We start from the raw sequence: 25,936 nt of genomic DNA on the forward strand, positions 1-25,936 counted from the left end.
GGACCAGGGTCATGGCTGTATTAATTAGCCTAACAAGGCATTTTCTCATTGGCTGGGACTGTCACGGTTGGACAGCCAACAGGAGGGACACGCCCACTCCTGCTAGGGATCTTACCACACACACACACACACTGCTCCCGATCCCCTCACTACTGATCAGCTTCACCTGTTCCTTATTGACTACTTCACCTATTTAAATCCACAGGCCCCAGATGATAGCACTGCACATTAGCCGACCTCAGACTGAGAGTCTACCTGCCCCTACCCGCCCCAGCGCTACCACTCACGGAGAAGATGACTTTGTTTTGTTGTGTGAGTGCTCCTATTGGTGATTCCATTATTGATAATAAAGAGCACTTCCTCACTACCCCACCTCTTGCTTCCTCTGTGCCACCTGCGTCACAGGGAGCAGGGTCACTGCTGTATTAATTAGCCTAAAAGGAGTTTTCTCATTGGCTGGGACCAGGGTCACTGCTGTATTAATTAGCCTAACGAGGCATTTTCTCATTGGCTTGAACCAGGGTCCTTGCTGTATTAATTACCATAACCAGGAGTTTTCTCTTTAACATCAACTGCTGGAGCTGATGCCTTCCTCTAACTTGAAAGAAATGCAAGGCACCATGCAACATTTTAATTTAATCTTTTTTTTATTGATGTGGGAAAAGATGAAAAACACAACCAGCTTGTTGGCCCAGTATGCCCAAACCTTTAAATACAACTGTAAGTATAAATTAAGCATAAAGGCCACTAATAAACTATGAATAAATGTAGGTATAAACTAAGCATATAAACTGTAGTGATGTATAAACAGTAGATATAAACTGTAGTGATTTATAAACAGTAGTGTGTGTGTGTGTGTGTGTGTGTGTGTGTGCGTGCAGAGTGCTTATGGTTCAGCTCCCCTTTCACAATCAAAGAATAGTTGAATAATAAGGAAATCTTCTCACTCACAGTGGTGGTGTTTGTGCTTCCTAAGTGGAGAATTTCCTCTATATAAGCAACTCGGCACAAATGAAGGATTTCAGAATGACATCTGAGTAATGATGTGGCAGATAATTTAGACAGAAATTTATATTATACTTTTTTTAATCTGTTTTTTTAAAGCAAAAAACATTAAAATGTCTTTTTAAAATAAATAATAACAAGAAAAAATATATACCTAATGTTAACAAAATAATAATACATTATAAAAATTAAACTTTCAAAGTTTAGAAAACTCAAGGTGAGTTTTCAAGGTGTGGAGATTTTTCACTTTTAAACATTCATAGTTCAAGGAACCCTAAAAGACTAGTTTGAGTGGCTTTTACAAATAATTGCAAACATAAAAGAAGTAATTTGAAATGATATACCAAAAAAAAGGGAGTTAAAATACACTTGACATGAGCTTTTGATATTATCGCTTGCCTACAATTTTCTTTACACATATTGTTCTTCTGCTAAGATCCAAACAGCTACTCACAATGAACTATTTCAGTCTCAATACTATTTGAAACAGATTATTACAAACAGAAACACATTGTTCCACTTTCAGTTTCTCTTTTGGGTTTTCACTCTATGAATGCACAGTGCCTTTGATTTTTACCAGTGTGACCTGTAAAGAAGGAAACAATAAAATAGAATAAAAGTCTTTATTGAATTCAAAGTTACTTGTTTTTCCTTCCATGTTATAAATGTAGTGAGAGATTTGTCAAGCACAGTTGTTCTGAGCCATCAGAAGCTCCAGGCCTTATCACATCTGGGTTTTGCTACTTTGCCCTTTAGAAACATCAGCTATAATGACAATTTATGGAAACTGACTGTAAATAACAGGCCTTACTGCTGTGCATTGTTATGTTAGACTTGGGGCTTTTATTATGAAAATGGTGCTGTAATAATGATGGAGCTCTTACCTCATACTCTGTAGCATTTGACCCCCAGCACAATGGACACTAGCAGATATGGAGAGGCTGCCATTAGACTACTGAGCAGTCTGAGGATGGAGAATGGGGTTCCTGAACACACACATACACACACACACACGACAGTAGACTACTCTGAGGTACTTTCACAACACATGGTCATATAAAATGCACATTTTTCACTCACCTCTCTAACACTACAGTGCCTCCTATAAAACCCACTTCTAAAATGTTTAATGTTGCAGTATGATTATTACAGAACTTCTACAGTACATCTTACCTCTGACTGAGACCCAGCTATGTGGTGACTCTCCTCTCTCTGGGTGTTTACAGGAGTAGAGACCCTCATCTGACTGTGAGACAGTATGAATGGTCATTTCTCCTGTAGTCTGGTTATAGAGATGTGATCCACCTTTATAGAAACTGGCTTGGAGGTATGAAGTGTTGGTGTTACGATCCAAACAACGAAGCGTGAGAGAATCTCCCTCAGTCAGATGATGGACTGCACTCTCCAGAATCACATTACCATCTAGAACAGAGAAGATATCACAGTAGTCATGTACAGTGAGAATCATTCCAACATAAACACACAGGACAGACCTGTTCAGGGTTTTACCTGCTCTAACAGAGCTGAATCAGCTCAGCAGAAAACAGACAACACTGCTGCAGTATGTTCAGATCATCCCAGAGTTAAAACTGTAACTACTGTGTGATGGATGTCCATAATGTGAGTGCACTACATGTAGACTCACTGTGCACTGTGATATTAACAGGATTGCTGTTCCCTCCAGATTCAGACTGACACCAGTACACTCCAGTGTGTGTTGTGTAGAGGTATCTGATGGTGCATGTTGATCCTGTATCTAATCCCCAGTCTGATGAACAATCTGACACATTCCCACTGTGTGTGTATCTTCTCACTCTCCATCCAGTAGAGTCACTCTGTCCCTCACAGCTCAGTGAGAGAGAGTCACCACTAAAGTGTTGAGTTCTGCTGGGACTGATGATCAGAGACACTGCAGGGGACAAACCTTAGACCCAGAAAGATGTTAGATGTGGTCATTTGATTGTCTTATCTTAGCTCAAGGTTAATTAACACATTTATCATTGAATGTTAACAAATCACTGGTTTTGCACCTTTATAATTCATAGAATGCTACTTCAATGAGAACTAGACAAATTTGTTTGCAAACTCAGCTGAATTAAACTGTATTAGAAATGCAAGTGTTTAACAGAAAAGTTTACACACCATATTAATGAATATATAAATAAATAACTGGTCTGGTCTGTCAGTCACAAACACGCATGCTCCAGGCCTACAGTGTGTGTGTGTGTGTGTGTGTGTGTGTGTGTGTGTGTGTGTGTGTGTGTGTGTTCCTCACCAGTGATCCATAGTGGCTGAGTGTTGCTGTACTGTGTCTGATAGGCTGGTTCTCCTCTCTCTGCTCTGCACACATAAACTCCTGTGTGATGTAGAGCAGCAGGACTGAGAGTGTAGGAGCCTCCAGTTCCACTGCTGCTGCCTGAGAGGAGCTCAACATGGGGAACAGCTCTGTACCAGCTGAATGTCCAGCCTGTAGAGGAGTTTCTGACCTCACAGCTTAGACTCACTGAGTCTCCTTCAGTCAGCCAGATCTGTGGAGACACACTCAGTACTGCCTGTGGTGAAATATCTGGGAGAGAGAATAAATCAATAGAATTACATGTACTGCATGTTCTAAACGTGGTCTTTTACTGTGTAGCTTCTGATTTACCAATCATAAAAATATATAAACAGAACTATTTAAATAATAAACTTACCTTTCACTGTTAGAGTAACAGAATTGCTGTCCTGTGATGATGTGGGTCTTTGATCTCTCTGTCCTCTACACCAGTACTGATCCTTCTCTGCTGGTGATCTGATGGTGAAGGTGTTTGTCTCATTCTGATGGACTGCAGTCTTACTGCGGCCTTTATACCACTGATACCTCCAGTTACTGTACGACTCTATTTCACACTTCAGAGTGACAGACTCTTCAGTGAACACAGGACTCCAGTTAGTCTCTAAAGTCAGTGTAGCTCTGGGTAGAGCTACAGGAAGAAGAGAACAGCAGTTCACTCTCAGGACATTTACAGTAAAGTGATCTTAATGAAAAACACACACTAAACATCTGCTTTCGTCTGTATTCATGTGATGTTGAGGTCTATGAATACTGAAGAGATGACCACACAATCCTGATACAGTTAGTGTAACAGCATCACTGGTCTGGGAATAGTGGGAGACTCCTGTCTCTCTTCCTCTACAGGTATATTTACCTGTGTGGGACTCTTCAACAGGACTGATACTGTAAACCTGTTCACTACTGACAGCACTAACTGAACCCTCTTTATACCAGCAGTACTGCCATACACAGACCTCTTCCCCTCATGTGTCACATCTTAGAGTGACGCTCTCTACTCTGAACACTTGTTCAGCTGTCTGCATGACCAACACACCTTTAGCTTGCTCTGTACAAACACAGCAGCACACACTCGACTCACCTGCACTCTCACTATACTACACATTTCTCTTCATTGTACAATTCCAGCTCAGTGCACATAATTTTGACTATATGAATTGCAAAGCATGAATGTGTTCAGTGACAACACCAACTTAAAAAAAACAGTCTGTAAATCTAATCATGTGATAACTTAACTGAAAAGTGTCTGTTACTCCATGACTTACCACTGGCTGTCACCGTGACAGGGTTACTGTAGCCTGTGTAGTAGGGGGGGTTCCCTCTCTGTGCCCTACACCTGTACTGTCCTCCATCAGAGAGCTGAACAGGGTGGATGGTTTTAATACCTTCTACACTGCTGTTGTCAGACTTGAACTCCTCTGAGTCTTTGGACCAGAGAAACTGCCATCCAGTAGACTGTAGCTCACAGCTCAGAGTAACTGTGTCTCCAGAGAACACAATGTAATGCGCACTTACACGCACAACTGGTGTGGGTTTGGCTATCATGACATAAATAGACATGATACGGTGAATGAGACAACATTTAACTTTAGAATATTAAACTCTGCAAATTCTAATGTTTTAGTTGTTAAACTATATGTTAAAAATTTAGAAAATGTTTATGGGGATTTTGATCAGATTTTCTCACCATCTGTTTTTTTTTTTAAATATTTAATCATTAAATATGGCAGTGACACTATGGTTTTATAGTCTAAGCATATAAAATACTATTAAAATGGTATTTTCAGAGTTTTTACCATAGTAATTATTTACCTTCAAAAGAGAGACTCATTTTGGTACTGTTCTGTGATGATGTGGGTCTTTGATCTCTCTGTCCTCTACACCAGTACTGATCCTTGTCTGCTGGTGATCTGATGGTGAAGGTGTTTGTCTCATTCTGATGGACTGCAGTCTTACTGCGGCCTTTATACCACTGATACCTCCAGTTACTGTAAGACTCTATTTCACACTTCAGAGTGACAGACTCTCCAGTGAACACAGGACTCCACTTAGTCTGCAGAGTCAGTGTAGCTCCGGGTAGAGCTACAGGAAGACGAGAACAGCAGTTCACTCTGCACAGCACATGTGGCTAGAGCACACCAGAGCTGTATTGTTGTGCACATTGCCCTCCCTCACTCAGTGGGTGACCATACAAGGCAAGTGAGCCATCTACATTTTCAGCTAAGGGAGCACCATTTGTTGAAACTGCTGCTAAGCACCCGGGTTTGTCTGCAAAACACTTGTGAAGTAATCTGACCCCCCAACACCTTGGTACTCATAGGTGTGAACGAGGGTCACTAAAAAAATAGCTCTTTATGGCCCAACAGCAACCACGGAATTCAAGATAGGGTTTTAGCTTTCTGTTCAGGACACTGTTACATGACTATCGTGCATTTTATGGTATTTTGTGTGAGGTTACGAGGGAAATGAACGCGATGTTTTTGTACAAAGACTTGAGCAAGCAAACAAAGAGCTTTAACATTCTATATACTATTTAAACATGTCACGCAGTTTCTTTGATGGTAATTTAATTTTCTATGACAAAATCTAAAGTTATACCAGAAGTATATTTTCAAAGGCCATTTAAAAGTACAGACATGAATGTTGTGGAAATTAACCAAAAAAAAAAAAACGTATTCATTGTGGGATTTCTGGTGAACGGTTGCTTGTAGACGGCTGAAACCCGTTAAGCAGGTACTTATATTAGTTCTAAGAAATGTTATGTTGATAGATGTACTGTATTTTAAGAATATTCAATGCTATCGAGTGATTTATTTGAGTATGTCAGATTGGGCCTGCTCTCGAGGGTGCAGGTGCTGAAGTAGAAGCTTAGAGAGAAGTCAAACAGTTAATCATTAGTGATGTACTGACTATGCAGTTTATACTCCAAACATGAGGAATACACTACCCTACTGTACTCGTTTAACAGTTAATCATTAGTGGTGTAGGGGCACTGTGGTTCATACTGCAAACACGAAGTATTCAGTACTCCTCATTATGTCCAACAGTATACATGATTTAAAAAAAACAAACATCTTTTTGTTCAAGCATTAATTATACTTACTATCTTTTAATCAAATAGTTTTCCAGTGATAAATGATCATTTGCAGTATCCACTTGATTCCAGTTATTTAAAATGACACCACAGTCATCAATCATTAATATATATTAATTGTTACATGTACTACAAAATGTTAACTCTTTTACTATGTAGCTTCTGATTTACCAATCATATAAGAACACATTTCACAGAACTATATAAAAAATAAACTTACCTTTCACCGTTAGAGTCACAGAATTGCTATCCTGTGATGATGTGGGTCTTTGATCTCTCTGTCCTCTACACCAGTACTGATCCTTGTCTGCTGGTGATCTGATGGTGAAGGTGTTTGTCTCATTCTGATGGACTGCAGTCTTACTGCGGCCTTTATACCACTGATACCTCCAGTTACTGTAAGACTCTATTTCACACTTCAGAGTGACAGACTCTCCAGTGAACACAGGACTCCACTTAGTCTGCAGAGTCAGTGTAGCTCCGGGTAGAGCTACAGGAAGAAGAGAACAGCAGTTCACTCTCAGGACATTTAGGGTTAATGTACCTTAATGGAAAACACACTAAACAACTTCTCTTGTAGTCATGTGATGAGGTCTATTGTTAGGTCTGTGTGTGTCTGTGTTCCAGGTTTTGCCTTTGACTCTTCAGTGTCCCTGTTATCATCCATACCAGGTTTTACAGCAAGCTGGAGGACCACATGAAAGGAAGAGGAAGGGCAATAGAGCTTAGCTGAGGGCTGATTGGAGCAGAGAGTGTTGTTGATGGTACTTGTTTGCTTTTTTGATACTCCATCGCTTGGATTTGTGTGTATGACTTTGATGTCTCCCCTTGACTTATGGTTTGCTTTGTCCCTTGTTGGTTTGGTTGCTAGTTGATCTATGTCTCTCGTATATATTGTCCTGTATTTACACACTGGTAGTAGGGGGTGGCTGCCATTTTGTTTGGGTGAGATTTTGTCTGTTTATTCCAGTATAGTCAGTGTAGTAACCAAAAACCGTAGTGAGCTTAGTCAGTTGTCTTATTTACCTGTGTGGGACTTCAACAGGACTGATACTGTAAACCTGTTCACTACTGACAGCACTAACTGAACCCTCTTTATACCAGCAGTACTGCCATACACAGACCTCTTCCCCTCATGTGTCACATCTTAGAGTGACGCTCTCTACTCTGAACACTTGTTCAGCTGTCTGCATGACCAACACACCTTTAGCTTGCTCTGTACAAACACAGCAGCACACACTCCTGACTCACCTGCACTCTCACTATACTACACATTTCTCTTCATTGTACAATTCCAGCTCAGTGCAGATAGTCTGCAGTAAATAAGAATAACGGAGCAGGAATGTGATTTCTTTGTATTTTGACATTATAACATTATGTTGAGTGCTAACTATCTTATAGTCTGACTAGTCTGGCTAATAGCTAACATTACTAATAATGCTAACTAGGTATGACAGCTGAGACTTAAGACATTATATAAACTAAATGTCCCGCTATCTAGACATTCATCGATATTACCATTTTTCTCCAAACCGATTTTTATTACAAGCTATCTACTCATGTCAGATGACTAACATTAATCTGACTCTATACTAGTTAGCAGCTAGCTAACATTTTCAAACTAGGTGAGGCAAAGAGAGTTGAGGAAGCAGCTGTGGGAAGTTGCTAGTTAATTTTAAGATGTGAAGGTTTTTCCATCAGCGAGTCCAACGTGTTGTGCAATGAACACTCTTAAGACGGAGGACATTGACTGGACAGGTGAGACTCAGGATTAAGATGGCGCACAGCGCCTTTTGTGTGTTTATAGGCGCAACGTCACGTTACGAAGAGCGTACCGGACTGCCCTGAGGGAGGCAGAGATCCCGGAGTTTAACGACGAGTGTTTGTATTTAAACCTCCGCCAGTGCGTGGTCATTGTTCATGTAATGTTAATGTTCAGAGTCTCCGTTGTTAGTTTTTAACTGTGTGTTCAAGTTCAGTGTCGTCACTACGTGCGAGTGCCACCGTTGTCGTTCGTGTTTAATGTCAATAAATGTTTCACCACGTCGACGGAGTCTGTGCGTCCTGTGTCTACAGTTTTCCTAATCATCCATAAAGAGTAGGTGTGTCATAGACTATAAGGATTTGATAGTCAATGGCACATTTTGATGAATTATTATTTATTTATGTTGTTGGTGTTCTTATTGTTTAGGAATCAGTTATGCATTGTGTGGTACCCTGTGAAATACTTAAAATTAGTTTAAAAACTTGTTTTTTCTTCCACTTATGTGCTATATTGCTGTGATATACTGTATTTTACTGCTACATCTCACTTTATTACACAGAATCCATACTATTTATACTACCTTTTTTGAACTATGTTTTGTTTTGTTTTTTTACTTTTTTGTCATATGATGTAAATGTTGTACTGCTGTAACTGACCGTATCGGTCCAACGCACTAGCTTTTCCCGCCCAGATCAGCGCCTGAGTACTGAAGGGCTACACCTGGCCCTCGTTGCACTTCCCTTCCACACGTCCCAGTCCCCTCAGACTTGTGAAGTATCGTATTCATCTACGCATGCCGATCGTATTTATTCTTATTGGTTCTCCTGGCCTGACCTCTGCTTCCTTCCCGGACTACGCCTCGTTCCCAGCCCCTTTGGATTACCTTGGTTTCTGCCTGCTGATTTATACCGTGGACAGTATCTGTATACTTTCACTACTATAAGATATAAGATATAGAAAGCAGATTGACTGTCAGAATCTTACTATCTTAATATTTTACTGTGCCCAATTTTGTTCCATTTGTCAATAATGGTCAATTATTAGTACTTAAAGATGCACTATAGCGATAGCTGTGCTTTGACCTGGAGTACAAGGAAAGTTAAAATGAGAGGAAGGTAGAAAAAGACATTTCCACAATGTAAAAACATTCTACACATTTAATGTACATTAAGCGATATAACAATATCTCCAAATATTAACCACGGAAAATAAGCCAAATAGCTGTGACAAATCAGCACTTTAAATTAAAATACGCATATATGTCTGTTTTTACGGTATTTCGCTGCTCACCGCTCCCTATGCGAAGAGTACTGTGGAGTTTTTTAATCAAAAAATTAAATCAAACAAAAAGGACAACTATAAGATGAATGTGGAGTCTGGACTTAAGCATACAACAGCAGAACTGACGAACAAGGAAAAAGTTAATTTACAAACCAAAGACCAAAATATTTTGTCTCAACTAGCCTGTAGCTAACAGTTTAAGATACCCGAAGCTCCCCTCTTTAAACCTGCAGCAGCTGCACTACACAAAACTGTCAGTCACCATGGAAACCAAACATGCTCAGAGCAGAGAGGTGGAGTGCAATACTGCCCAGGCAAAGAGGAATCAGAGAATCCAGACATCCTGTATGCAGACTACATCCACCTGACGAGGAGGACCAAAAACAACCTGCCCTATCCGTATAGAAATCGCCAATCTTTAAACACTTCCCATTTACCGTTAAGGAAGAATCACTGTGTGAGAGGTTGGAAATTTGGATGCTGACAATCCTATACTCGCAATAACCTACTAGACCAAAGTCACAGTGTTGATCCAGGGCAATGAACCCAGACTGGGTTCCTTTGAGGAAACCTTCCCCGTGCAATATTATTGATTAATGAATAAACAAATTATTGATGTAGTGAGACAGGTGTGTTAGGCGACTATGGCAGATGTGGCTCAGGTGTACAGAATACCTAACGAATAACAACTGAGGGAGAAAAGAAAGGAGATGAAGGAAATTAATCAAGTAATAAAAACAACAAAGGAAAGAACTGAGATCAGAGGGGGGCACTTTTGCACAAGCCAGAGAACTCTTTATCTTTGGTGCGACCTCACAAACTAGTCTATCCCATCCCAAATAGCTAAAGCAGCTAGCAGTTAGTGTCACTACTTGTCTAAAAGGGAGGAGGGTCCTGTTCCTATTATTATATAGACTAATGAGCAGAGAAAATACCAACTGGACAGAATTATCTCTAGGAAATGTAACTCACTATAGACACCCTGAGATAGCATATGAATGGAAAAATAGCTCTTACATCAACATCCAGGGACAATTGTCAATTTGGCCGATCTATCCGCTCAAGGGGGTCAGCGAAGTTTAGGTGTGTGTGGTCAGCTGAAAATACCTGGTCCCGAAATTTCTCTGCACTGCCGACGACCCCGGCACCAAAGGTTGTACCGAATCAGGGAGCCTGAGCTTCACCAAGAATGCAGAGCTGAGATAGATGGTTCCTTGACTTTGCAGGTGTCAATGTGAATCCTAGTGTGTCCTAGACATAGTTTTGTTGAAACCTAAGGTTGGCTAATTAGTACTGTTGGCCAAACAGATTTAATTCTAATTTTACCAATGATGCAAAAATAAATGTATGACTTTTACAGCGAACTGGAAAGCAAATTAAATGGTCTATGACAGACTAGATATAAGACAGACATAAAATAAGCCACTATTCTAAGTATTTAATTCTTCTCATGAGCAGTTCCATCTTCTTTTCTGGATCAAACTCTTCCTCAAGTTTTCATTTTTAAGTTTTACCTTTTAACTTTTAACAGACTTTTAGCAACTTTTAATTCCAATATTTACCACCTTAACCTAACCTTTGTACCAGAGCGTAGATATTTATAACCCTGACTCGTGGGAGGGGTCATGAGGGACATCATTCTAGATAGAATGTAGATGTTCTTTTAAGAAATATAAAGCACACAATTATCAATAAGAAAGCAGTCACATTTTCATCAAAAACACTATTTAGAGACAGAGAGAGAGGAGCATAGAGGAGATGGGGAAAGACAGAGAGCATATTATGATTATCATCCAAATAATCTTCCTCTGTTATACTAGAGACGAGGAGGTAGTCACTAAGTATTAATATGCAAACACTAGAATAGTGGGCTTAAGGCATTGGATATAATCATTTCATGAATGGCAAAAATAACAAGAAAAGAAAAGTTGACAAATTGAGAGAGAGCAGGTTTCATAACAGTTCAGTGATGATAACTAGTTTGCTTTCACTCATATGTGAGCTTGCTGAGACTCTGATGTACATACCAAAGCATTGTTAGCCATACAGGATTAATAAATCCAGATGGGGGAGTCTGATATGGTCATGTGACGATTGGGGCACGGAAGAAGCGAGAGGTAGGGTTGCAGCAAGTGCTGTTTATTATCCATCGGTGTGCACCAATGCAAACAACTAACCAATACTCAGACAGTAAGTCTCTCTGAGGGGCGCAGTGATTAGACGAGATTGGCATCGTGGATCCTGTAATGTGCAGCCCCGTCTCTTGTGATCTGTGGATTTAAATAAGCAGACAATGATTACGAACAGGTGATTTCCTTCAATACTCCGGTGATTGTGAACGGGGCAGATAAGGGGTGTGATCGATAGCAGGAGTAGGCGTCTCCCTCCTGCTATCCGGCCGACTAACCGTGACAGGTCACTGAGAGGAGCTATGGATCCATCGTCTGTGTAATCAGTATGGACTATAAAATCTTGTTATATGCATTGAAATTCAATGGTTATATTCTATATATGAATCAGGTCTCATCGCAATGCTCATGAGAAGGCCTTTTTTAAGAAAAAATTCAAATTCCTGTAGTCCTTCAAGAATATGGCCTTTATTAAGCTTTTTCTTGATTGTATTCAAGATTGTGAAGTTATCTCTAAATTCCAAGCAGGGTACTTTATGGCCTTTTATTTCCTCAGCCCAGATCTGGGGTTGTAACGTTTTGGGCCATGTGTCTTGGCAGAGTAATAAACCTTCCTTACAGAGTGGTTTGGAGACCCGATAAGGGAAGGGAGTGGCCTTTTTAGCCAAGCCAAAAGAGTTCTGGTATTTGTAAAATGAGACCTCTCAGAGTTGGACACAAATGGCAAAGCTTAAAGAAGATGGGGAAACAAAAGAAATGACCTTAACAAAGCAGATACAAGACATAAAAGAACAGCTGCTGATTTTCAGAGACTATCCCTTAGCCTCCTCAAACACACACACTACCACCTCTCCCATCAACAGTGTAATTATAGAACTACCGCTCTCTTCTCACCCCACACACATGCACAATACAACACAAGCAAATCTCTCCTCAACTGACCCTCAGACACCTCAGGCAGCAGAGTCCTCACCTCACCTGCCCCTGAGCCCACCACAGCCAAACCAACAGAGGCCTCATGTGGTGCTGCTAATGGACTCCAACAGGAAGTTCCTGGACCCCTAGAAGCTGTTCCCTGAACACCAGGTGACATCAAAGCACTGTAGAACTACTGACCAGGCCCACCAGCTCCTGAACAAGGAGACTCTTAGAAACCCTCAGCACATCATCAGCCACACAGGCACAATCGACCTTCACACCCGGCGCAGCAACACCTTGAAGGCAGTGCAGAGAGTGCCAGGGAGAGGCAGCAAGGAGTTACCAGAGAGCCACATACTCATCTCCACCCTGCTACCGCGGTCTGACACAACCCCACACATCATCAACACCATCGACACCGAGATCAGCAGAAGATGTTTTTCTCTTCCAAATGTACATCTGGCACTTCACCTCACACAACATGTATGATGGGATCCATCTCCACAAGGCCATGGTCTGATCTCTGCAAAGACCCTTAAAGATGATGCACTAGCCCGCAACACTGCACCAGCCTGCCTTACCCCACCTCCAGGAATCGCCAGACCACTGCCCCTGTACATGCCATTATACAACCCCCTGTCACCTAGAAGCGACAGTAGGCCCTGGTTTCCACCAGCCCCACAAGCCCTCACATAATCCTTCACATTTGTGAAGTCTCCAAAGCCACTCACTTATCTTCTGCAACACACCACAAAGAATGAAATGTAAATGTAAATGTAAAATGAAAAGGAGACAGTAGTGTCTGTGAAGAAGACCCCTGCACAGAAAAGACCACAGACCTACACAGCAGCAGCAGACCAGCCTTCTCCTCCCCAGCTAGAATCCCTGACTACAGCAGAGATGGGGGAAATAAAGGACCTGCTCTACAACCTGTGCAATAGACCACTTGCAAAGTAAGACCAGATATACCACAGGATTACATAGTGTAAAATAGTGAACAATAATAATAGTACTACAATAATAATTATAATAATAAGTAGAGTACTGCATACCTGCACTATAATCATTTAAATAGTCCTTCTGTTCTGTCTCACTAGACAAGTCAATAGATTTATTTTGAGCATTCATATTCTAAATGTGCTCATTCCACATCAGTTGTGGAACGTTCATGGTCTTTACTCCTCGATCTTTGAAGCGAATAGTAGAGATCCTGAATTCCTGAGGAACACTTCGGATGTAGACATCCTAATTTTAACAGAAATATGGTGCTGTCATGACACCCCCACTCACTGTGCCTCAGGCTACTGTGAGATTATTATACCCTCACTCAAATTAAGCACAGTCCACTGTGGACAAGATTATGGAGAGATTCTGGTGTGGTACAGAATAGGACTAGCCAACCACATTTCAGTTGTAAAATCACACTCCTGGCTAAATCCTCATTCAAAAAAGGCCTATCAGAAACAGACTCACTCCTCAGACATGCTCCTCTGTGCTGTCTACACTACTCTGATAGAATCCCCTTATTATGATGAGGAGTACCCAAACAATCTCTACACAGAGATCAGTCACTTCCAGGCCCAGGCTAATGTGCTGCTGTGTTGAGATTTTAATGCAACAGGAACCAAACTTGGCAACAAGGGCAACAAACATGTGTTTGTCCAAAGCCCCCTGCACCTCACACCAATCCTCAAAAACAGAAACAACCTCAACAGCACTGTCAACACAACTGGGAATGAGTTAGTACACCTCTGCCGAGCACTAAGTCTGTACATGCTTCATGGTGGGACGAGGGGACTCTCTGGGGACATCCACATACTGCTCAGCTCCTGGTGCTTGTGTGGTTGATTGTGCCATCACCAACATGGACCCCAGCACCAGTAATACATTCACTGTCAGGCAACAATCTCCGCTATCAGGCCACAGCCAAATGAAAGTATATCTCAAATGATCAAACCACCCCAAACAATCATCCGCATTGTTGTTGATGTTTGAAGGATGGGAAAGTAAAGTTCCTGCTCTACACAGACAACATGGTGTTGCTGTTCCCAAGTACACAGGGGCTACAGCAGCCCCTGGACCTACTGGAGCAGTATTGCCAGAACTGGGCCCTGGCAGGCAACTTAAAGAAGACAAAAATTATGGTCTTCTAGAAACAGCCCAGATGTCAGCTTCCAGTTCACTGTGGGCAGCACACTTACCTCACCATTATTGCACACACTGCAGTACACTTACCTCGACCTCACCATTATTGCACACGCTGCAGTACACTTACCTCACCATTACTGCACACGCTGCAGTACACTTACCTCGACCTCACCATTACTGTACACGCTGAAGTACACATACCTCACCATTACTGCACACGCTGCGGTACACTTACCTCACCATTACTGCACACGCTGCAGTACACTTATCTCACCATTACTGCACACGCTGCAGTACACTTACCTCGACCTCACCATTATTGCACACGCTGCAGTACACTTACCTCACCATTACTGCACACGCTGCAGTACACTTACCTCGACCTCACCATTACTGTACACGCTGAAGTACACATACCTCACCATTACTGCACACGCTGCAGTACACTTACCTCACCATTACTGCACACGCTGCAGTACACTTATCTCACCATTACTGCACACGCTGCAGTACACTTATCTCACCATTACTGCACACGCTGCAGTACACTTACCTCATCATTACTGCACACGCTGCAGTACACTTACCTCACCATTACTGCACACGCTGCAGTACACTTACCTCGACCTCACCATTACTGCACACACTGCAGTACACTTACCTCACCATTACTGTACACGCTGAAGTACACATACCTCACCATTACTGCACACGCTGCGGTACACTTACCTCACCATTACTGCACACGCTGCAGTACACTTATCTCACCATTACTGCACACGCTGCAGTACACTTACCTCGACCTCACCATTATTGCACACGCTGCAGTACACTTACCTCACCATTACTGCACACGCTGCAGTACACTTACCTCGACCTCACCATTACTGTACACGCTGAAGTACACATACCTCACCATTACTGCACACGCTGCAGTACACTTACCTCACATTACTGCACACGCTGCAGTACACTTATCTCACCATTACTGCACACGCTGCAGTACACTTATCTCACCATTACTGCACACGCTGCAGTACACTTACCTCATCATTACTGCACACGCTGCAGTACACTTACCTCACCATTACTGCACACGCTGCAGTACACTTACCTCGACCTCACCATTACTGCACACACTGCAGTACACTTACCTCACCATTACTGTACACGCTGAAGTACACATACCTCACCATTACTGCACACGCTGCGGTACACTTACCTCACCATTACTGCACACGCTGCAGTACACTTATCTCACCATTACTGCACACGCTGCAGTACACTTACCTCGACCTCACCATTACTGCACACGCTGCAGTACACTTACCTCGACCTCACCATTACTGCACACGCTGCAGTACACTTACCTCGACCTCACCATTACTGCACACACTGCAGTACACATACCTCACCATTACTGCACACACTGCAGTACACTTACTTCATCATTACTACACATGCAGTAATATATGAATATATTAATTTGCCTAATTTGTCCAGGTAGTATGACTAATATGCTACAGCAGGTATAGTAGAACCGCTACAGTACGAATAACATTACCACGGTTTAAAGGATCTGCACAGATACGAGCTCCATTCTGTGTTGTAAAGCTGAAGGCAAGATGATGTGTTAAAACATTTTCGTTCATCCGAATGGTTAAACTGCAGCAAACGTGAAAATAAATGTCATCTTAGGTGAAACTTACAGATATCAGGATCATTAATTATTTTCATGGCCTCTTTCACCCAGTTAAGATGAGGGTTGGCGCAGATACGAGCCGGCTTCTTGGTTGTAAAACTGCAGACAAGAAAAAAAGTGTGTCTGTTTACCTACAATTTAACAGTTAGATAGTTTAATTAAGAGTTACATATATAAAGAGTGTGAGAGGGACTTACACAACTCCGGCTTTTGGACACTCGGAGCTCGTTGGCTCGTATTTGGTAATAAAGTTTACGGGGATTTTACTATCATGAAAATCGAAACAGCACATAACATGTCCATTTGCACCTGTAAAAAAAATTAAAAAATAATAATATTTATATATATATATATATATATATATATATATATATATATATATATATATATATATATATATATATATATATATAAATTCTAAGCATTATATATATATATATATATATAGTCATATTACTTATACACAAAAAAGGTCACCTCCGGATTTAACTATTCAAATAGGTAAGAGCCTCCCATTGGATAATTACTGCATGGGTGATTGTTTTAGCTGGCAACAAGTTATTTAACCTTAAATGATGCAGTGAGCAGCTTCTCATTTGTTAAACAACCATGTCAAAAGACACATCCTGTAGTCGTGGAAAAGATGTTAATCTGTTTCAGAAGGGTCAAATTATTGGCATGCATCAAGCAGAGAAAACATCTAAGGAGATGCTGAAACTACTAAAATCGGGTTAAGAACTGTCCAACACATTATTAAAAAGTGGAAGGACAGTGGGGAAACATCATCTTTGAGAAAGGAATGTAGTCGGGAAAAAATCATGATTGGAACGTGATCAGTGATCACTTAAACATGTGGTGTAATCAAATTGTAGAAAAACAACAGTAGAACTCAGTGATATGTTTAATAGTGAAAGTAAGAGCATTTCCACTTGGCAGTAAGGCTAACCGGCAAAAACAGCTTCAATTTGCTTTCAATTTGGGAGCATAAAGATTGGATTCTGGAGCAATGCCAAGAAGGTCATGTGGTCTGAGGAGTCCAGATGTGCCCATCACTCTGGAACAGGGTAAATCTGGGTAAGAAGAGAGGTGGCTGAAGTGATGCACCCATCACCCATTGTGTCTACCGTACAAGCCTGTGGGGGCAGTGCTATGATCTGGGGTTGCTGCAGTTGGTCAGGTCTAGGTTCAGCAACATTATGTGCCCAAAGAATGAGGTCAGCTGACTACATGATCGCATGGGCATATTCCAAAATGACAATGCCAGGATTCATTGGGCTAAAATTGTGAAAGAGTGGTTCAGGGAGCATGAGACATCATTCTCACATATGAATTGACCACCACAGTCCAGACCTGAGACCCCATTGAGAATCTTTGGGATGTGCTGGAGAAGACTTTGCACAGTGGTCCAAATCTTCCATCATGAATACAAGATCTTGGGGAAAAATTAATGCAACTCTGGGCAAAAATAAATGTTTTGACATTGCAGAAGCTTGTGGAAAAGATGCCACAGTGAATACATGCTGTAATCAAAGCTAAAGGCCATCCAATGAAATATTAGAGGGTGTGACCTTTTTTTTTGGCCAGGCAGTGTATAATAAGTAATAATCACAAGAGAAAGAAAAAGAACAAATATCTAATGTAACTATAGATATTCATGTAGCCTGAATCAGTCTTTTTAAAAAGGAAGCAAATGTTGAACATGTATGCTATTAAACATGTATGCTCTTAAACATGTAAGATATTAAACATGCATGATATTAAACATGTATCCTGCTGAACATGTATGCTATTAAACATGTATGCTGTAGAACATGTATGCTGATAAACATGCATTCTATTAAACATGTATGCTATTAAACATGCATAATATTAAACATGTATTCTATTAAACATGTATGTCGTTAAACATACATGATATTAAACATGTATGCTATTAAGCATGTATGCTATTAAACATGAATGATATTAAACATGTAACCTGTTAAACATGTATGCTGTTAAACATGTATTCTAATAAACTTGTATGCTGTTAAACATGTATACTGTTGAACATGTATGCTGTTGTATGAAATTGGTCACCAGTGGCACGTTTCAACAGGTCTGTTTATACAGTAGGTTTATCTGAACATCTTATTTATGCAGCTGGTGTACAATGGACACACAAGCACAAGTAATTGTGCACGCTATCACAAGAGCTCGAGGACGACCTTTTACTTACTTCTACTCATTGCACCGGTGCGACGGCACATGATCACCAGCAAACCGGTGAGGAGAGCTCGCACCTTCATGACTGTAGCTTCGGTTGCACAGGAGGTGATGATCACTTATGAAGAGAAAATATTACAAGTGAGCAAATTGTATCTTTTGCTGGGTTATATGAGCGCATAGGGGAAGTTGCACTGTTTGATTAAATGGGCAGGTCGAGAGTGATGAATGTGCTTCAGGAAACGCGTCTGTGGTTCTCACCTTAAGAGAGGCACGCAGAGCCTCCCGGCACGCGGCAGTCTTTATAGGAGAGAATCAGAACAATTCTACATCTGATTAAAGACATACACCTCATATACCTTCAGTGATGTGATTACATCAGTTTATACAAAATATCCTACAGATCTCCAGTATCTGATCAGTCCAGTATATGCAGTAACCAGTAGTGTCCAGTTTACAGTAAACAGAATATTTAAACATTTTTAATGTAATTATCTGAAATTGACTTACAAGTCAATTACATGTAGGTTAGTCTATCTTAATTAAATTAAGTACTTATTTAAATTTTAACATCAGTATTTTGAAATTTATTTGGATAACCTAATATTTATAGTGTGGAACGTGTTGTATGAAACTGTTCGCCAGTGGACCAGGTGTTCTACTCTGCTCTAGTGTGAGGTAACCACGTTCAAGCCTACTGAAACCTTTTGTGCCGTGGATGGCACAGAAGGAGCGACAGGCGAGGTTCTGGGAGGTAGCCTTTATTGTCCATGACAACAGGAAGAGCACAAAAAGGAAAAATAAACACAGGGAGAGTGAAAGTATAAGTGAAAGTGTAATTTGTAAGGAAAACAAAATGGAGAGAAGATACAAGACACAATCATCCAGTTGGGTTTAGGTTGAAGACTCCACCATGCACTGATCAATTCTGTCTATGGCGTTCCACACCCACTTAAAGCTGGGGTGTGTGCAGATGTAAACTCCCTTCTGGGTTGTAAAACTGAAGATAAGAGATGATGTGTTCATATATTTACATGCTGACATTTTCGTTCATCTGAATTAATGATTCAGGATTCCAAATTAATGGTTTATACGTGACCTAAACACCATAATCAAAAAGGTTTTCCTCATTGTGAAATAAATCTCTGAATAAATTTATGAAAACAAATAAGTTTCTAAAAACTTACATGACTCCGGCTTTTCTCGTCACGTCATATGATTTAATGGGTCTTGCAGGGATTGCTTTCTCAAAAAAGCATTCGTGCAGTGTGTATGCATCTATATGAAAATATTCATTCGTTTAGATAATTTATTTTGAATGATATCCTAGTGGCGTATAAAAGTGTGGGTCAACGCTGTATTGATGACTGATTATGGAACTGTAGGCCACAAAAACTTGGGCTCCGACTGTCTAATTTATGGGGTATTTCAAACAAACCCAAACCTGTGTGAGAAAATGCTAGACGATTAAAACATTTCAATAAATGAAACAAACTGCTATTGTAATTACCAGGTATTAGTACAGATATTATTAGGTTTATAGACTAATGCAGAAACAGATTCATTAGGACAGTCTCCCAGCGAGGAAAAGGTACTATGCCTCATGCCGTTAATTATCATATCACATGATAGTTGGCTACTAAGTCAGTGTTTTAATAAACATGTCAGTCACTTACCACAGACTTAACTGCTTCATAGACACATGTGACCCTTAATTTGACCCAATGCGCTCAACTGAAGGTGTGCAACCAGAACAAGAGCTCGAGCAAGAGCACTCATGACTTCAGCTTCGTGTGAAATGACGGGAGATGTGAAAAGATGTCAAGTGGTGAACTTCTACCTTGTCCTCAGTCTTATGTTTAATGAGAGGATGTGGTGAGTGGGGGTGGTGTGGGTAAGGGGCAGCTCGTGGGCGACGATATGTTCCACTTCAACTGAAAGAGAGAGAGAAAAGGTGCTTCTTTCACAGGAAACTGTGGTTTTAACCTAAAGGCTGGCGAGAAAAAACTCTGCAGAATATTTCTCATTACATGAGCTCATATCACCAAGCAAATGTTAAAACAGTTTAAATCAAACACACAAAAATGAATCATCACAGCTTTACTTGAGTAAAAAAAGTTTCTTACACTACAAACTGTGCAGTGTGTTCCCTGCGTGAAGGTAACTATGCCCCGTACAAACACCAGTTTACAACATTGGAAAATAATTAAAAACAAATACAAAACAGAAGCAATAAATAATGTGGTTGGGCTGACTAGTATAGCACACTTCATTATTACTGTACCAGTGTTTGTACTGAGATGATGTCGTGGTGAACAGCAGCGTTAGGTCAGTTACTGCTGTCTGCAGGGCTGACACATGAAGGCTTTTATTCTTTCTCTCGCACACGCACATACACAGTCAGACACACTCTGCATCCTAATTGTGTACTACACACTAATACTATAAGGTATATACACTATATATTCATCTTAATAGTATGGGTTTGATGAGATAGTACACAAAATATTAACGTAGTACTTCGTTTCGTACTAACAGGAAGTGATGAAGTTGCTATGCCAACATACGTAATTGTAAGAGACAACTTGTTAAGAGATTTTCTTTGATAAAAAATGGAAATTATCGATACGTTTCACTGTACGATGACACAGTCCCTTGGAAGTGTGCTGCTTTATTTACTAACCTGTAGGTTCCATTTTTTTAGTCAGTTGTTTTTCTGTGAATTAAACCGCAGCCTTAACAAATTTAGCAACAGTAAACAGTGATATTTCACATGGTATACACTGACGTTAATATCGTTACGGAATACACCCCCTCTGTGGGACTGAGTCGCAAAACATTTACAACACAGCTGCGTTTAAGGAAAACAGCAAGACCAGAATGAAAGGCTGTTGGGCTCGACAGAGATCCGGTCAGATTACTAATCGGGATAAATGACATTTAGCTGCGTCAGATGGCTAACTGGATACCTATCTTACCTACGAAGGCCAAACACTACTAAGTAACATGCATTTCAAACAGATTGCTTACTAAAATAGTCCCCATTTGTTATGTTTATTAATTATTTTACTGTTTTAAATAAAGAAATCCAGGCTGTACTGACATTTCTAGACCATTCGCCTGCAACTGTCGTCATTGATCTTTTTTCAAGTTTCTTTTTCAAAATTTTCGAGACGCGAGTAGCTTCTCCTTTAACGTTTTGCATTGCATTATGGGACACCAGTGCAAACGTAATTACTTTAATTACACTACGTACTACACACTCAAACTAGTTAGTATTAGTAAATGGTAATTTGGGCGCACCTACAGTAACCTGTAACATGACAAACAGCTAAAACAATTACACTTGAAAAAAACCTAAAACAAATCACCACACATTTGAACTGGGGAAGGTAGTAACAGACATGCATGGATTAACTTCACGAGGTTTGACACGTTAGTGTGATCCTCAACAGTTTATGCAGATGGACAGGCATGCGTGAACGGGCAACATTTCATGACTCTTAAAAGTACATTTTCTTTTCTTTGAATAAAGTGAAAAAATTAATTATAATAAACAAACATTTTTACACAAAAAATGTCTTTAATGTACTTTGAGGCTATTAAATAAATGCCAGTAAAAGATCTGTTATTGAGAGAGAGAGAGAGAGAGAGAGAGAGAGAGAGAGAGAGAGAGAACAAGGTGACAAAAGACTAACCACAGTGCAGAGGTGGAGAAACAGATGAGTAACCTGTAAGAGCTGAAGAACAGGGAGAGTAGTAGTGAAACAATCTAACAACCAGCTGGTCAAGATCAGGTCAACCCCAAACAAGTACAAACATATAGAAATGCCATGAATGCCAATTAGTCTGGTTGTGTGTGGGCAGAGTTTGACCCGAGTGGTTTAGATTAGACAGACTGGTATCTCTGTGGTGAAGAGATGTTTTAATCAGACAATTATAGTGAACACCATTTCTCTACACTGGTCTGACTACTGGTCCAGTCACCCTCAGATCTACAAGTGCCGTCGACACATCCTGTGTGTGTGGCTTGTTTCAGAAGAGTCTGTTATGGTTGAAGCTAACAGTAACGGCTGTGCAAAACTCTCTCCAAACACAGTCAATTCGGATAAGCCATGCAACTCAGCCCTGCAACCAAACGGGAGGAACTCTCAGAACAAGTATTGCTTTCAGTGTGTGGACCACAAAACTGGCCCAACACAAGGCCACCAGCATATCAGCAGGACACCAACCCAGGCAATTACACTGAGTGTGTGTGGACCAGGTTCATAACAACACTCGCACTGAGTGTGTGTGGACCAGGTTCATAACAACACTCACACTGAGTGTGTGTGGACCAGGTTTATAACAGCACTCACACTGAGTGTGTGGACCAGATTTATAACAGCACTCATGCTAAATGTGTGTGTACCTGGTTTATAACAGCACATACACTGAGTGTGTGTGGACCAGGTTCATAACAGCACTCACACTGAGTGTGTGTGAACCAGATTCATAACAACACTGCTAAAGAGGGACATTCTGATTTAGAACATGAAAGGACTACTGGTAAATTCAGGAACAATTCAGATGCCACTGAGATGAACACAAAATGTTTTTAGCTCCTGCTGTCAGACTGCAGTCATTGAGGGCATTCTCAAGTTGTTTCTGTCCAGTTCAGTTCCCAGTACAGTACTGGAGGCCTCCAGGACCTGAGAGAAACATGGCTGATGGTTGTCCTTTCAGGGCTATGCCGGGGCCATCTTCAGAATCAGTCGGTTCAACACTTTAAGCTGTGTTAAAAAGGACATTGTTCTGATTGGTCGTGGTAGTCACATGACAAATATACAGGATGTAGGAATTAGTCCTTTACGTTTCAACTTGATTTAGTTCCTGGTAGAACAGTGGACTCGACTGTGTTCAAATTAGATAATGTTTGTCTGTGTCCATTGAACAAGTGAGTAGATGTACAATTTATGTAATTACAAGTTTACTGTAATTCTAGGCATTGTTAATTCCAGGTTTGTGAAGGGTTATGGGTTTATGTCTTTGTTCTAGTTCCTCTGCCGATGCAACTCTACACATAGAAAACAAAGTGGATATTCCAGCTCACTCAACCTCTGTACCACCAAATAAACAGGAAATAATTCAGTCTGGAAGATAATCTGGTATTCTGGAATTTTATGCATTCTGATTGGATGTCCCATAGTTTTCACAACTATACTCCGTAACCTCCCCAATACTGTGGAACAAGGCAGCAGATGCAGCTCCTGCTAACCTCACTCTCACTCTCTCCCTCCAACACGTCTCACATCCTGCTCCCCTCCATCTGTGGCTCAGCAGAACACAGTCACACTCTGGGAGACACTCACAGCCTACCCACTCACAAGAGTGCATGCTTGTGGATAGAGAACAGCAGCAGTAAGACTGAGAGATAGGGAGAGAAAGGGATGAATGGAGAGGAAGAGAGAGATTCTGACAAAAACAGAGAGAGAGAGAGAGACAGAGAGAGAGAGAGAGAGAGAGAGAGAGAGAGAGAGAGAGAGAGGTGAACGGAGTGAATGCTGCGTGATGTTAGATGTTAGAAGTGCTACATGGCTGGTGGTGATCAGCTCCATACAGAACACAGAGACTCCAGCAATACAGTGATGACAGAGGAGTAAATAACTGTGGACAAGAAAATATGCGTTTGTTTACCTACAATTTAATATACAATTTGTTACCACCCCATCTAGGCTGTGAGGCCATAACAAAGAAAAAGAAATGTAAACGGCTAATGGAATGTAAGTTGTGAAAAATAAATAACAATAAAAAACTGAAGCACAAATGGAAGTCTCCTTTTGGTGTATTTTATAGAGGTTATTACCCACACTAAGCAAAGAAAAGTACACACTAGATAAACCTAACAAACAAAGGCAACATACAATATACTATCCTAACTACCTGACACATAAACAGAGGCAAAGCCCACACCCAACAAAAATAGTAGTCACTCCCTACCACCAGTATCCAGCACCAAAGTACCAAACAAACCAATGTTTACACACTCTATACAATATCTATATGTATATATACAACAGCTACTGAAATAGCAGGGACGAGGTCCAAAAATGGGGAAAACGAGGTCATACACAAAAGTCATACAAAATTGCCACCACAAACCTGCCAAACCAACAAATGCCAAACCAACAAATCTGTCTTCTCTTCCTCTTTTCTCTGGTGGGAGGGGCCATTAAATAGGAGGCGTCTCAAACAAGGAACTCCTGGCAGTGATCCTGGAACACACACACACACACACACACACATCTGTCTTTCCGTAACAATGTACATGTGCATATGTAAGTATGCGTGTATATGTATGTGTGTGTGTGGGGGGGTGTGATATATATATATATATATATATAATGTACATGTATGTATATATGTATGAATGCACCAAGCAGGACAGACAAGCACTCCAAAGGGTGGTGCATTCAGCAGAGCGCATCACTCATACGGAACTTCCTGACCTGCAGAGCATCTACTACAAGTGGTGCCAGACCAAGGCCAGAAGGATTGTGAAGGACCCCACCCATCCCAACAATAGACTCTTCTCTCTGTTGAGGTCAGGGAAGCGCTTTCGCTCCCTGATGACCAACACAGAGAGACTGAAGAGGAGCTTCTTCCCACAGGCCATTCGGGCCCTGAATCAGGGAAACTGATAAACTGTGGGGACCACCACCACCATGTAACTGTAAATATTCAATTGTAAGCTGGAACTGTACATTGTGTACATACACTTATACATATCCATATATACATTGTACATTGTGTATATAAACATGCTACACATATATTGTACATACATTGTTAATATATTTTGTATATATATATATAGATAGATAGATAGATAGATAGATAGATAGATAGATAGATAGATAGATAGATAGATAGATAGATAGATAGATAGATAGATAGATAGATCCTTCACTATACACCCCTGTTTTTTCTCCTCAGTTTGGACAGAGCACTCTCAAACCATTTCACTGCGAGTTACACTGTGTATGACTATATATGTGACAAATAAACCAAACTTGAAACTTGAAACTTGACAGTATAAAGGAATACACCTACTGTATATGTATATATAAATCTACCTGTGTTAGACCAATGCTAAAACTATACTAACAATAATTTATCAGTATTTTTTAACAGTAATTCTATTTCTTAACAGCAAGATTCACTTGCAAATTAATTTCTCTGGTGAAGCTCTGAGGTGGAAGTTCATTTCCTTCCTGAACAGTGAGTCTGCACATGTGACAGGCAGCAGAAGACCTCAGCGCCCAGGAGAGAGCAGCACCTGAAACTCAAAACCCCACACACCCGAGGGGGAGAACAT

General features: G+C 40.7%; 1 protein-coding gene and 2 long non-coding RNA genes across 3 annotated transcripts in view; all 3 read right to left on the reverse strand.

Moving 5' to 3' along the window:
* Window positions 1–661: 661 nt before the first annotated feature.
* Window positions 662–14,733, reverse strand: LOC145643523 (Fc receptor-like protein 5). The gene is made up of 16 exons (XM_081695024.1): window positions 14,726–14,733; window positions 14,298–14,436; window positions 14,067–14,213; window positions 13,704–13,769; window positions 13,368–13,413; window positions 12,723–12,820; window positions 7,066–7,116; window positions 6,652–6,976; window positions 5,150–5,419; window positions 4,603–4,875; window positions 3,699–3,968; window positions 3,281–3,571; window positions 2,651–2,929; window positions 2,179–2,427; window positions 1,890–1,991; window positions 662–1,591 (listed from the first exon to the last, which is right to left on the reverse strand). Exons 1-15 carry the CDS (start codon window positions 14,731–14,733, stop codon window positions 1,891–1,893), a joined length of 2,613 nt encoding a protein of 870 aa, XP_081551150.1. The 3' UTR covers window positions 662–1,591; window position 1,890.
* Window positions 14,734–16,457: 1,724 nt separating this feature from the next.
* The window catches only part of LOC113569396 (uncharacterized), a 23,532-nt gene continuing 14,053 nt past the window's right edge, over window positions 16,458–25,936 (reverse strand). Inside the window, exon 5 of the long non-coding RNA XR_014115917.1 lies at window positions 16,458–16,473. This is a non-coding gene — a long non-coding RNA (uncharacterized LOC113569396). The remainder of the gene's footprint in view (window positions 16,474–25,936) is intronic.
* Window positions 19,647–20,507, reverse strand: LOC145660433 (uncharacterized). The gene is made up of 3 exons (XR_014126801.1): window positions 20,256–20,507; window positions 19,767–19,857; window positions 19,647–19,678 (listed from the first exon to the last, which is right to left on the reverse strand). It is a non-coding gene; the product is annotated as an uncharacterized LOC145660433 (long non-coding RNA).

This window comes from Electrophorus electricus, chromosome 13, assembly GCF_041902795.1.
Source record: "Electrophorus electricus isolate QZ-2024a chromosome 13, ASM4190279v1, whole genome shotgun sequence".
NCBI classification, from domain to species: domain Eukaryota; kingdom Metazoa; phylum Chordata; class Actinopteri; order Gymnotiformes; family Gymnotidae; genus Electrophorus; species Electrophorus electricus.